This window comes from Protomyctophum parallelum, assembly GCF_964188405.1.
Source record: "Protomyctophum parallelum genome assembly, chromosome: 19".
In the NCBI taxonomy this organism is placed as follows: Eukaryota; Metazoa; Chordata; class Actinopteri; order Myctophiformes; family Myctophidae; genus Protomyctophum; species Protomyctophum parallelum.
In genome coordinates, this window is record NC_139717.1 from 33,130,706 (window position 1) to 33,144,365 (window position 13,660).

General features: G+C 42.9%; 1 protein-coding gene across 6 annotated transcripts in view; it reads left to right on the forward strand.

Moving 5' to 3' along the window:
* The first annotated feature begins 2,138 nt into the window (after positions 1–2,138).
* The window catches only part of cdc42bpab (CDC42 binding protein kinase alpha (DMPK-like) b), a 101,677-nt gene continuing 90,155 nt past the window's right edge, over positions 2,139–13,660 (forward strand). For 3 of the 6 annotated variants that reach the window (XM_083789795.1, XM_083789800.1, XM_083789796.1), the window contains exon 1: positions 2,141–3,349. In XM_083789795.1, the coding sequence (XP_083645921.1) occupies positions 3,172–3,349 (178 nt within the window). In that variant the 5' untranslated portion in view covers positions 2,141–3,171. Of the gene's footprint in view, positions 3,350–13,660 lie in introns of all 6 variants that reach the window. The other 3 variants (XM_083789797.1, XM_083789798.1, XM_083789799.1) reach the window with 2 other exon arrangements.

Sequence of the window (13,660 nt, forward strand, 5' to 3'; positions counted from 1 at the left end):
TTGGCTCTCAACGTAGTGTCTCCCCAAGGGACCTTGAGGGGTTCCCAGCTAAATGTGCTACTGCTAATACTGCATCACAATCACTTTAACCCCTTTATTGTGACCGAAGGTCGCAGTTAACTATGGAATTGTGCATTTCCCGTCAAGTGTATCACTCAAAATCCCCATACATGGGGAAAGCCCAGGTCTTGTGACATCACAGGATGGAGATCCCTGATATAATACTAAATGCGACTTGCTGTCGCAATTAAGCCCATATATGGAGATCCTTGATGTCTTGTCATCAATATTAGTATATGGATATATGTCAGAACCTGTTCCATACGTTTATCCTTCCCCATCCATCCTTCCTCTTCGATGTCTCCCTTTTCACTGATACCTGTCCATTTAAACTCTAGACGGGCCTGCCCCAAAGATATTTGTGCCGCCCAGCAGCCGGTGAAAACTAGAGTTCTCAACAGGCTCAAGACTAAGGCCCGGCCATATCTGGGCCCTCATCAAACCCTGTACACACTCAAGAGTCAAGACACTGGCCCTGCTGCCACCCTTAGATCTCCATATATGGAGCTGACCTGTTCTGACATTCCATGTTGATATGACCTCATCAAACCCTGTACACTCAAGACACGCTCCATATTATGGCCAGTGCACGCTTCTCGCCCTAAGGCATCTTACTGGTCTAGTTATATTGGTTATATTAAAAAATAGCACATAGGGCCTGGGCCTATATACTGTATAAGCTCACAGTGTGTTGTGCAAGCTTGTACATCTTCTATTTTTTTTTAAACAAAAATCTTCACTTCTGGGGTCCCTGCATTGCACAAAACATTTTCAGATGGGGTCTGCATATGTAATTATGTGTCAATTCACTACAAACTCTGAGTAGCCTGCCTACTGTTAAGGATCCCTGAACCCCACTTTGAAAACTGCTTCAGACTGAAGATTAGGTCTAATGATGTGAAATATGCCTGTTTTACTTGTTTGTTTTGTTTTTGAGCGGTGCACACCATCTCCAATAAACAGCTGTGTGTATGTCTGAGTAGGACCATTGACCCCTGTCTCAGTATGACCTTTGACCCCTGGCTGAGGAGGACCTATTGGCCCATTGCAGTTTCTTAAGTCAATAACCTATAATAGCCTAACAGTATTATAACACAGTAACTATAACAAAAGTATAGTTGCACCACTCAGTTCGCACAGGTGCTATTCCACCCCCAGCCCTCTGCACGTCCCATGATCATGATGATCTGGATTTTGGCTGCAGCCGTGGCTAGGTGGAAAACCTGGTGAGTTGTGACGCGACTGGCAGGCACTGTTTTTTGCCAAGGGGCCGGGCTGATTCGGTCTGGTTTATTAGCCAGGCTAGCGAAGTTAAGCCGCGGCTAGTAGAGACACTACAACTAATAGGAGATGGGCCAGTTGCTACGAATCAAACGATGTGCGAGTAAGCCAGAGCCCGAGTGGAGACACGCTTTGATCTCGCCGCAAAGCGAGTGCCTATGGGCTATAGTTCCAAACATTGGAACTATCCCATTGAGATAGAATGAGCACTTCCGTATTCCATTGTTACAATGTGAGTCAACGCTACTGTCGCCACTCTACTCTGGCCAGAGCATAGCAAAGATGGCGGATAATGACGTGCGTGCTAGCAGCTCATGCGCATGCGTTTTATGTCCCTAAAACGAACCAAAACATTTTAACCACTTTAAAGCCAAAGTTAGACCTATATGAAAATAAAAGATACACTCTACACGCGTACATAGCCTATTTAATTGTTAACGAAATAATTTAGATTTTAGACAACCGTGGGATGCCAGGTGTTTAAAATGTCAACTTAATAAGTAGACTATTCAAATCCGTTTCCAATGTAGAATAGGCCTATGTGTCCATTATTTTACAACCACTCTTTGAAGCATTTATCCCCAGAGGAGGCCGACGCTTACTACAGTCCAGTCCAGTCTAGTGAGTCTATTCACATCTGTCCCATTGCCTTTGGCTGGAATGCACATTTGCAACGGCTTTGGTTGCGGTGATGTCGATGGTGCCTGTTTTGCCCTCTTCATTGTGAGGCTCATTGGCAGCCAACAGGCGTTGCTGTAGCTCCACAGACACCAGGACAGGCAAGAAGAGAAGGGACCGGCGGGGGAGGCAAAGCAAAGGAAAGAGGGGGGATCTACTGTGGGCTGTGTGAGCATTGAGCAAAGAGAAGAAGACGAGACTACAGCTTTTATTCTTGACGTGCAAGGAGCCCGTCTTGTAAAGGAGGAGCCGCATTTCTTGACGTTCTACGGGGAATGGACCTTCAGTCGAAACACCGCTGTCCACTGTGAAGAAACCGGACTTGTGGGATTTAAAGGACATTATCTGTGTCAACACTGAGTTGAGAAAATAAGGGAAAGGAAGGTTTTCCCCTCCGTATGGACAACATTTGCCCGCATTCACATCGCAAAACGGTCGGAATAGTTTTGGGTTATATATGTTTTGTATATATGTTGAACGCAAAGGGCTCCTGCACAAATAGGGGAGTGTGTTGGCAGCTATGAAAGAAAAGTAACGTTAGCTTGCTGGCTAGCTAACTAGCTAACCTAGCAGTGTGTGCTAAGCCTCTATAGCAGAGGAGGGGCGGTGGGGCTTTGTAGCATTGCAGATCTGCCTTGCTACGAGGTGTTGATGCGTTTTTGTTGTTGCTGCAGGAATGGGGAAATATCACAAATATCATCAACGCATGGGAACTGTCGGTCTACTGCATTGACGCGGCTGTTATTTTTCTATTTTGAGAATATCCCTTTTTTGGGGGAGGAGAAGAAAACAAGACTCCCGAAAGGAAATCCGACCAGGGCTTTCAGTAGGATCTGCAGCCGGCCGGGCAGGGTCTGTAACTGTGGGTTCTTTTCTGTGTCTTATGGGGGGATAGATCCGATAAAATGAGGAAATATCGTACGTCATTCCCACCCCCTGGATACTGTATTGATAAATGTGCGAGAGGGAGGTCATGAAAAGATCTGCTTCAACCTGGAATTAGCTTGTGCTTGCCCTCAAAGCAAAGTTTTCTCCCCCTCTTAACACTCAAGGTGAGAGAACTGATCGGCCTGCTGCGTTGCTAGGCCGAGCCGAGGGGTATCAAGGATCGCTCGTTTTCTAACCCGTTCCCCCACCACCTCAGTCGGAATCATGTCTGGAGAAGTGCGTTTGAAGAAATTGGAAAAGCTGGTACTGGACGGGCCAGTTCAATCCAACGGCCAATGCCTCAGTGTGGAAACCCTACTGGATATTCTTGTCTGCATTTACGACGAGTGCAACAATTCTCCGCTAAGAAGAGAGAAAAATATTCTCGAGTTTTTGGAATGGGGTAAGATTTTCCTTTCTTCCCCCTTTTTCTTAATTCAGCCCCTTTCTTTGGTAAGATGATAGGCTAATGTTGGTGCAGTGGCCCTCCCTTCCCCATCACATTCCTTTTATAGTAGTAGTGGGGCTCTCTCAGGCTATCCCCTCCCTGTGCAAGGCCACTATAGTTCAGTACAATTTTCACAGCCAGTTAGCATGCTATTATGTTTTTCTTTTATGGGTGTGAGTGCCTGTTTGGGTTAACTTTATACACAGCCTCTGGTGTTTAAACAAGACTTTGTTGTAGCAAGGTAACAGAAATAATGGTGTGATGTTGCTTTTTGGCTGTGTAGTAGTAGCACATTCTAAAATGAATGGTTTGGTGACTGTTTCAGTTTTGCAACTTGCCTACTCCACTTAGAAAGCAAAGCTAAAACTCATACACAAGAGGACCACACACAAAACGACTCGATCATGTGTGGAATCGTGTGTGTTTGTATTGTGTGTCTGAGTGAGTGTACAGAGAGAGAGAGGGAGTGAGTGACACAGGGGGCTTGGTTTGTGCATGAACGTGGAATGTGAACAACTCACCTTTTTATCTAGTTGAGAGGCCTAGCTTGTTGCCGGAGCATGCCTGCCTGGCCTGCTTGTCTTTAAAAAAAAATCCCATGACACATGGGCAGTAGTTTCAGGCAATGAATAGAAGTGCTGTTGAAGTGATGTTCAAATGGCATCAAATTGATGCAGACAACCTTTAACCTCTTGGTGTTGCATACATACTAGGCCTGAACCTTTACAGTGCTACATATTGGGCATGGGCAATGTCAGTGTCACCAGCAGACATACAACTGGAAATAGATGTCACCAGTTAAATGTTGGCAAAATATGACATGGGAGTGAGGCTGGGAAGCAACTACTATAGTTGGTGTTGAGCGGGGCTCAACTATATAGATTATAGATAGCCATCTGGGTTTTCATTATAAATTAGCCTTTATCCAACATGCCTGTTCTGCTCCTCCAGAAAAAGTTACTAGTTTACCTTGCTTCAAAGTGATGTCTTTTCCCTGTCCTTTTAGGTGAGGTGCCTGCTGTGTGTGCCAAGTAATGACTTCACTCTGACATTTTCCTGTGTTGACACAGGACACTCTCTTACTGAACTAACACAGTAAAATCCTTAGTGTTAATTTAACCCTGAAGAGTGTATAAAAGGAACCAAATGGACTCCATTTGGTTTTAAATTCAGAGTTAACACTGGGATATGACTGCACTGAGGCTCTGACAAGCTTATTTAGAGATCATGGATTCACACTGGTGTTGATTGAAGTCCCAAACTTTTGTCACATGCTTTCTGCTGCACCACTGTTGAGTGTCGCCCACACCTGAGAGAAGAATCCTACAGTTTCTGGGTGAAAACACACGATTTGTGAGGATGAACTTGTAACTTGTAAATGGTAATGTTAACCTGACTGAGATGGGAAATTTAGAATGGACTGTAAATGTCACAGGGCGGTGCTGCAAAAGTTCATGCACTGATGATGTAGTGTCCCAGCTATGTGTTTCAGAACCATGCATGGTAGTCAAACACAAACATTTGTGCTTGGGGCATTGAGAGGCAAAACAGCAGAAGCAGATAATGCTGGGAGTGTGAATACAATAGATTTCTATCTTTTAGGCCTGCCTGGTATGCCATTCAAGTGAAATGCAACTTCGTACTGATTATGGTAAGTTTCTAGGTGTTGTGATAATGCAGGTCCAACAAGACCTGATGACCATGCGCCATCTAAATGTTTGTCAAAAATGTGATATGATGTCACTGGGGCCCTATTATGACATCAAAGCCCAAAGCGTCTGTGACTGAAATGAATGCTCCCTTATAGAGCAGATCGGATCAGAAAGTCAGTGTTATTACACGGTCGAAACATGGCCTAATCCCACATACAGGGGGAACATTCTAGATGTGTGCCTCATGAAACATAAGATCCCTCCCTGCTAGTCTGAGTGATCTCTTTTGTCAGTTGCTCACAGAGGCCATGTCCCCTCCACCACACATGTTCAGAAAGAAAACGCTACTACAGTATTGTATCTTTGTCACAAGGCCTATATGGGGTACATATCTTTTTTTTGACAAAGAGATATAGCCTATGTGAGGAAGATAGACCTGTTGTTCCTTCTCAGTGTTGTGGTCGCAGAAGAAGACAAACATTTGTATTGGGTTTACTTTTCTTCTTGTTTGGTGACCTCATTGCAGTTGAAATGGAGACCCTATCATGACCTGCAGCCATAGGGGAAATGAACAGTGTATGGCACACTGTATTCTCATTCCACACACATACTATAGCGCTTACTGCACCATACCCACTAAAAGGGGCCTTCTCATGTATTCTCTTATTTCATAATGACCTGATAATGCTGGCCATTCAGGCTAAGCAGATTGTTATGAGAAGAATGGAGACTTCAGAGGGAGAAACATCAAGGGGAGACCTCATCAGTATCACCCAAAATAAGATGTGATTACGTTAGTACCAGAATGGCTTGTGTTTTCATTGAGCAATTCGGGAGATGAATAATACATGGTTGGATTATTTTAACCGCTCCAGCATTGGTGCACATAGTGATTAAAAGTACAGCCTGAGTGTTATTGTATGCATAATCTGGTACTAGGCTAATTAATCAACCACCAAGAAATGAACCCACAGTGAACAAATAAACGCTTGTTTCTGTGTGTGAGCACTGAGCACTAATACAATATGGTTTCATGCTACATATTAGGCAGGAATGTGTTTTTCTTTGTTGGTCCAGTATTTGATGTTTTTGGAGTGGACACAACACTCATTTCTAGTGGAGGGTTTCCTCTGTTTTCCTGCCTTTCTTCCACCATTTCCTGTTTTATTTAATCTATTTATTTTTTGTACCTGATTTCCCTGCTTTGGGAATTGGAGGTGGGGTTGGTCGACTGAGAATGAACTGCCATGCCAGCCCATAATCGGCATACAACAGTGAGCCAGCTAGGCTCTTTCTCAGCCTAGTCAGAATTTTAGCCTGCAGTGGCCAGCTGTTCAGCTGAAGTTGATGTGTGCTCCACCCTACAAGGCTTTTATTGGCTGCATGCCTCATGCACTATTCACACACACACACACACACACACACACACACACACACACACACACACACACACACACACACACACACACACACACACTGTATGTATGCTATGCACATGCAAGAATGTGGCACCACATACCCAATATTGTATATGCTGCATTAAGCAGACTCATTTACTGTATAATGGTTTTAGTTTATAGGCTATCTGTCTTACATCCACCATTGTCACATTTTGGAATCTGAGAGTAACTGCCATTCGTCCAAAAATAATTCAATTTGTGTTGTTTGCTATAACAGGAGAGTTTAAGAGTCACATGGTCTAAATGATGATGATGGTCTACTCTAAATGCTGCCTTTCCACCCGCAAGAACCCCCCAACTGAGGAGCCCTCTTAAAATCATACATCAACTCATTCTAGCCAATCACAATTTGCATCCTCGGAAACCTGGGCATAGGAGGCCCTCAAAAAACTTAGTTCACCAACCTAGTGCATATGGCTTTATAAGTAACTGACATCTGGTGGTAGTAATTTGACCTAAAAGATTGCTAATCACGCTGCATTTTTAACTATAGCACTGCAACATTAACCAAGTCTGATGAGCTTTTGATGACCAATCGTTGCTTGTAGTTTGAGCAGCAAATTGCCCAGGCCAGGTGCAGATGGGCCTGCCAGTAAAACATGGGGTGGAATTATTTCTAACACATGTCAGAGAGCTGTTATCAGAGCCATCGGGTCATTATTATTGGATAATGTTGGTGTTATTCATTGTGGTAATACATCCACAAGGATACAAAGTATTACATGTTATTTTTAAACAACTTTTCTCCCCACACGTCTCAAGATTTGCCATTGACAATGAAAGGGGAATTCAGGTCAAATGTCCGCTAAATCTTGTCCCCTCCCCACACATGTCAATATTTGCCATTGACAATGAACGGAGAAATTAGGTCAAAATTTTGCTAAACATGACGTAAATGAAACATCAAAACATTAAACGCCATCGACACTGAAGGGAAGATTTACATCATATGTAAACGAGCAAATCAGCTAACCAATCACAGGCAACAGGCATTCTGATTGGCCAGTATGAGATGATGTATGATGATAAGAGCTGATAATTCCGCTAAATATAACATAAATTAAACATCAAAACATTAAACGCCATTGACAAAACTTATGTCATATGTAAATGAGCAAATCGGCTACCCAATCACATGGTGGGAGCGCTTAGCCAATAAGGGACCACCTTTTATGTAGCGATGACAAGAGCGCCCCTCATTTGAGTAATTTCACACTGGTGTGATTTTTTTTAACCTGATAAAGGAAGTTATTTGTTGCTTAAATGGATTGAATTCAGAATTCATTGTTCATGGAAGTTTATTTTTGGTGTTTTTAAAACTTCTCGTCATGCAATGAAATGCTTTGGCTGAGAATATTATGCCATTTTGTCACATCCCTCAGTGTTGATGTCAGGCCCTAAAATCCTGTATGGGTCGGGCTCTTGTCAGGACATCCTTCTTACCAATCTGGTTGCTCTGCCATTTCCTGTGTGGAGGTTCCGCTGGGCAGGGGGAACAGGAAGGAACCACAGGGACTCACCAAGCCACTCGGGGCCTAATGGGGGTACATGATGTCATACCAGGAAGTGGGCTAGCTCTATTGTATTGTGTTGTCGCGTTACTCGCTGGGTCAGTCCTGTACAACCGAGATGGCCCCTTGGTGTTAGGGAAGGAGCCTGATTTATACTTCATTGTGTGCTGGTGTCGCACACCATTAATTGCTGAGATTTACACGTCGTTAGCCTGTAGATTGGCCTTTTTCGGTGCGCGACACAATGCGAAACCAAGTCTCAATCAGGCATGTCGTTGCCTTGTTTGTTGATTAATTTTTTCCCTCTTGCTCATACACTTGCTTAATCGTTTATGTGGGATCACACAGTCCTTTCCCCAGGCTCCACTCTCATTCCATCTCACTCTCTAACCCTCTCTCACACACAGACATAAACTCAGAAAAACAGTCCCCCCTCTCTGTATTGCTCACACTATATTTCTCTTTTACACACACACACACACACACACACACACACACACACACACACACACACACACACACACACACAGCTTTTTCCATTGTCCTGAGAGAGCTGGCTGACAAACAGCCACACATAGCAGAGGGGCCCAGGCACCTCCCGTTCTCTTCTGCTGCTCCACTGCAGACAGCACAGTGTCCCAGCTCGAACCCAACCCACCAGCATCCACTTATGTTTTATTGGTCTCTTTTCTCTGATCTTCCACATTTCATTTACTCTCTAAATTACCCGGCTGTGGCCTCAAACCTTCCAAAGGGAGAAGCATATAGAACTATAGATCATCTCTTCTACAACTGGTAGCACAGAGGTCCTCCATGAGGCACAATGAGGCATGTGCAACTAACTTATTGAATGAAATGGGTCAAATCAGATGGGTAATTTAGTTTTACTGTGTTGTCGTGTTACTCGCTGGGTCACTCCTTTGCAACCGAGTGTTGGTGGATGACATTAGGGCTGTCCACTCCACTGAGAAAATCTATTTGAATTCCGGTCTTTATAAATTCGCTGAATTTCGATATTCTGCATGGAAAATGTAATGTCAGAATTAGTCTGTACTTGTCTGTACCATTATATCCAGAAGATCTGACAATTTGTCAACAACAAGCTTATTACAAAAGGTGAATTATATTTATTTAATATTTCAGAGTTTTAACAGACTTTGTACAGATTTGGACGTCTGAGGACGACCTAGAGAGATAAACTATTGCAGAGTGGCCAATTATTTTACCTGGATTGCACATTTCTGAGTTTTACTTGAATGTTGTCAGACATTTAATAATGACTCATGTAGCCTACCGGACTGGTACATTAATCCTGCTAGTGTTAGAGCAGCGCGAGTGTCAACATAGATATGGCGTGCTCGAGCATGGATATATTTATGCTTGAGGCTCGTTGGCAAAAGGCTAGAATAAAGATACAAAGGCCTCACTCCCCAGACTACTACTACTTGGCCTCACTCCCCGAACCTACCTCACCCCTGCCCATTTTGACATACTGGAATGGCTTAGGGTTGACAACAGAGTACAGCATCTTGCAATGGGTCTGATCCACAAGATACGATACACCACCATGATACCCATGTACCTGTCTAAATGTCAACAAAGTCCACTCCACACCCACAACACCAGAGGGAGTTCAACAAACCATGTGCAAGCCAGATTCGGCACAAACGAGGGACTAAATTAATTTAGCTCCTATGCCACCAAAATGTGGAACACAAACACCAAGAGTCAGTAAGACACTCCTTCAAAACGTCCACAGTTTTTGTATTGAGTTGTGCTTGAAATGTACCTATTCTGCAAACTGTTGTTCAGTCTTTTTTTAATGTGCATTCACACCGGACGTGATAAGAATAATTTTAAATCAGCTGTTTTGCGACCATTAGATGGATGAGAGGGTGACGTGTCCTCGCACTCACTGAATGTAGGTTACACAGCGGTGTATCAAAGACCATAAGTGCACGCCGCACACTACTTTTCTTGAATTTACCTAAAACATTGGGCGTTCGCCACACCTAATGGGATATACTTTTAAAATCAATCGTGCATTTTTCATCCTAAAGTCAACAATTAGGCTTGATTACTTATTTGCCAGCAGTAGATCACACAGATCACACGGGTCACAGATGCTAGATATGTTACGTAGATCACACATAGATCTCACACTATGAGAAACAAGAAATGATGGAATTTATAGAAAGAAATTATTATAAATAAACTATTGCAAGATAGAAAGAAGGAAATCCACTAATGAAACTGCAAGTCAATTTAATGTATCCTCGGCCCTGCAGTGATGCTTTTGCAATAGGCATTAACTGCCATACTTAAGTGACATAATTTACATTGGAGCAGGAACTACACAAGCATAGTTATGCAATCTTCACTGTTTGGTTCAGGATAAAAAACAAAAAAACAGGTTAACTTGATTAGCAGGGTGAGTGGGTGTTTTCAAAGCGCCTGCAGCGTGTTTATAAAAGCAAAGTTAAAACAGTTGTAACCCATTCATGAAACTACCTTTCAGGGAAATGGCCAAATGACCATTCTAGCCCGTTTTTCACGATTACCAGGGACACTGAGTCTAGCAGTCTTGTCTACCAGTTTAATATGCAAAGGAAAGGCTGCTAATTGTTGTGATGTGTCATCAAAAAAGGCCAGGGCCGGGGGCGTGTCTCAGCTCTGAGGCAGAGTGCAGGTTATTAGCAAGCCTCTTGTTGGGACCATAGGGATCTGACATCCACTTTTCTCCTCTCCTCTCCTGGGACCTCCTGTGAGTTCAGTCTGAATGACATATCTCCACTGTACTTGCATATCACAGTGCACATTAAAGGAATATTGATAAGCTGGCTGTTGCTTATTATGTTCATTGGATATTACTTATTGGAGATGTTCTATTTTTATGACATGGTCATGAAACCTAAGACCATATACATGAGCGGTGATAGCCAAATGCATGCTGACATAATTTTTACTGGTGGCAGAAATCATCTTGATTCTTGCATCAGTACCATGGGTACTTAAATTATCATTACTAGAACTCATACATTTTTGCCAGTTATGTATTGATACTATCAGGCTACTGGTATAGGATAAGCTTGGTTGCTCATAAGCACAAGATAAAGATTTTGAGAGATTATACTGCAGTATTAAGCCTTTAGCATGACGATGAGATGCATGCATGACATGTACTCTAATACCCACTGTGAATGCATGTGTGTGGCTGAGGCTGATTCTATACATACAGAAAGAGGAATGTTACACAGCTCGCTCTGAAATGACTTTTGAGCCCAGAGGAGCAATTAACAAGTCTATCCTCTGCCAGCAAAGTCTAGACCAATGACATGATGAACACACATACACACATGTGCACACACGCAATTCAGACAGAGCAACTTTGTTTTCCAAATTGTATTTTTTTAATGTCGTGAAGGGGTGAATTTATTCAAGCTACACAAGACCCCCCCCCCTTTCTACTTCTCTCTCCCGTATTTCATCTGAAACAGATCCAGTGCCAACTGGCAACAGCACTCGCTCACATACTTTAGTCTTTTCCCCTCACTCACTGGACTGGGGTTTTGTTTTGAGCAAAATGGAGAGCATCCAAACTGCAGGATGTGAAGTGTCAACAAAACTCCCAACAGAAAAATGCGTAACAGAGACTGTCTTCCCTGTGTCCTTTCACCAAACCGTTAGCAGACATTCTGGAATGCAACCGTCAAGCATAAAAAAGAGAATGCACATGTACAACGACTTACAGTAACTACAGAAACAACATGTTTCCTGTTTGTGTGTGTATGTGCCAAGGAGAAACTAAACTTCGGTATGAGATGTCAAAGGATAAAGTAGGACCACGATGCCATGGAAATAAGCTCTGAAGCTTTATCCTTTGACAGACGTACAAATCTATGTTCATGCATTTTGTCAAAGATGCCAATCAATCAGTCTGCCAGTCAACACATAGCTCCACCAGCTTTGTTTGTAGAGCTATTATTTATCTATGAGCTACGATATGTCAAACAAAACAACCACCAACACATAAACAACAACTGCCACATCATACAGGACATGTACGGTACCCCTTGTTCGTGCCCAGTGTCTCCATTCATGAATCTCTCCCTTTTGGCATCTGGGGCTGTTTACTTGTGCAATTGGATTGCACATTCAGTACACAGTGCATCTGATCAGCACAAAAGAACAAAACTTTACTGCAATGAACAAGTGGATGAATGAATGTCCCATGTTGCCAAACAATCACCGCAGTGTAGACAAATACTTTTATCTTGCGGATAGGACAGGGACCACAATCAAGTAAGTCTCCCTGTGCTAATTATTGCTATAGTTAGCTTGGTGTGTGAACAGCCCTTATAGTTCACCATTGTCTTTGTTATAGTTGTGGTGTGGCTGTGGACTCTGCCATCCACTTGTTAGAATGTTTATTTTTAAACTATATCTTGATAGTTATAGAACGAGTGCCTTCGTTCTTTCTTTCAATATTTTTTGTACCATTGAAGTCATGGCTGTGACTCTGTGTGTCTAGTGTCTACTAAGTTTGTCTCCGTCTCACCAACCTAGTGTTTGTTTGGTGTTAACTCGGTTTTAAGATGCATTCAAACGCATACAAATCATGTGATTTGAATTGCGGGAAACACGCTGCTGTTTCACGATCGTGTTATGAACGTGCAATGTATTTTTACTCATAACGCGTGACGAATGAGCACTCAACGTGGGCTAAAAGCAGACCCATGGCTCTGGCCACACAGAAGTGTTTCAAAGGGCGTCAGCGTGTGTGGTTTGGTCCAATAAAAATTGTGTGTTTTGGACCATAGTCACCACTGTAGACAAAGACTTCATATGGAGTCGGACACATTGGACATTGCTCGAGTACATTTCGTGAGTGAGACCGCCCGGTGCATATTGTAAATAATGAGAGTATTAGTGGTCGTTTTTCTATGATTTCAACACAGTTTTGTTGTTTACGATGTAGTGTTATGATATCAGAGTAGCAGTTGTTGCTATGCTACTTTGCTGCTGTACTTGTATGTAAGCAATTGTAATACTAGGCTGATGCCCATTAGGAATGCAATACCCGTTGACCGAGTACCTGTTGTACCCGTGTAACCAGTACCCGTGTAACCAGTGAAACCATCAACGTGCATAGTGCAGTACCTATCATTATGGTACTTGGAGCACAGGCTATGATGTCAGAACTATGACTTCATATTGTTGACATGAGGGATCATATATGGATATAAAATGGACACAGACAGATACTGACATCTCCATATATGGGCATAAATTCCACGGACAGATAAATGGTTCCGGATAACCTCCGATGTGACCAACTTACTACTCAGCACCTCAGGTCCTTGAGCTATGCGAGGGATGAAAAGGATTTTGTTTGTAACAGTTTGACATTTTATGAAAACTCTACATTAAAGTACATAGGCCGATGGCACTAAAGGTTGTGGATTTGTTTATGCTCTTTGTTTTATGAAAGCGCATTTTGTTTCACAACAGAGCCAGCCATTTCTTTCTTAACATTCATGCATGCGATATGCTGTTTTAAATAGAACCAGGCCAGTCGCCATTCATTTCCTCAGCAGTGTCAGCACCAATCCCCATAAACCAGACTGAACTGATGGCCTTCGG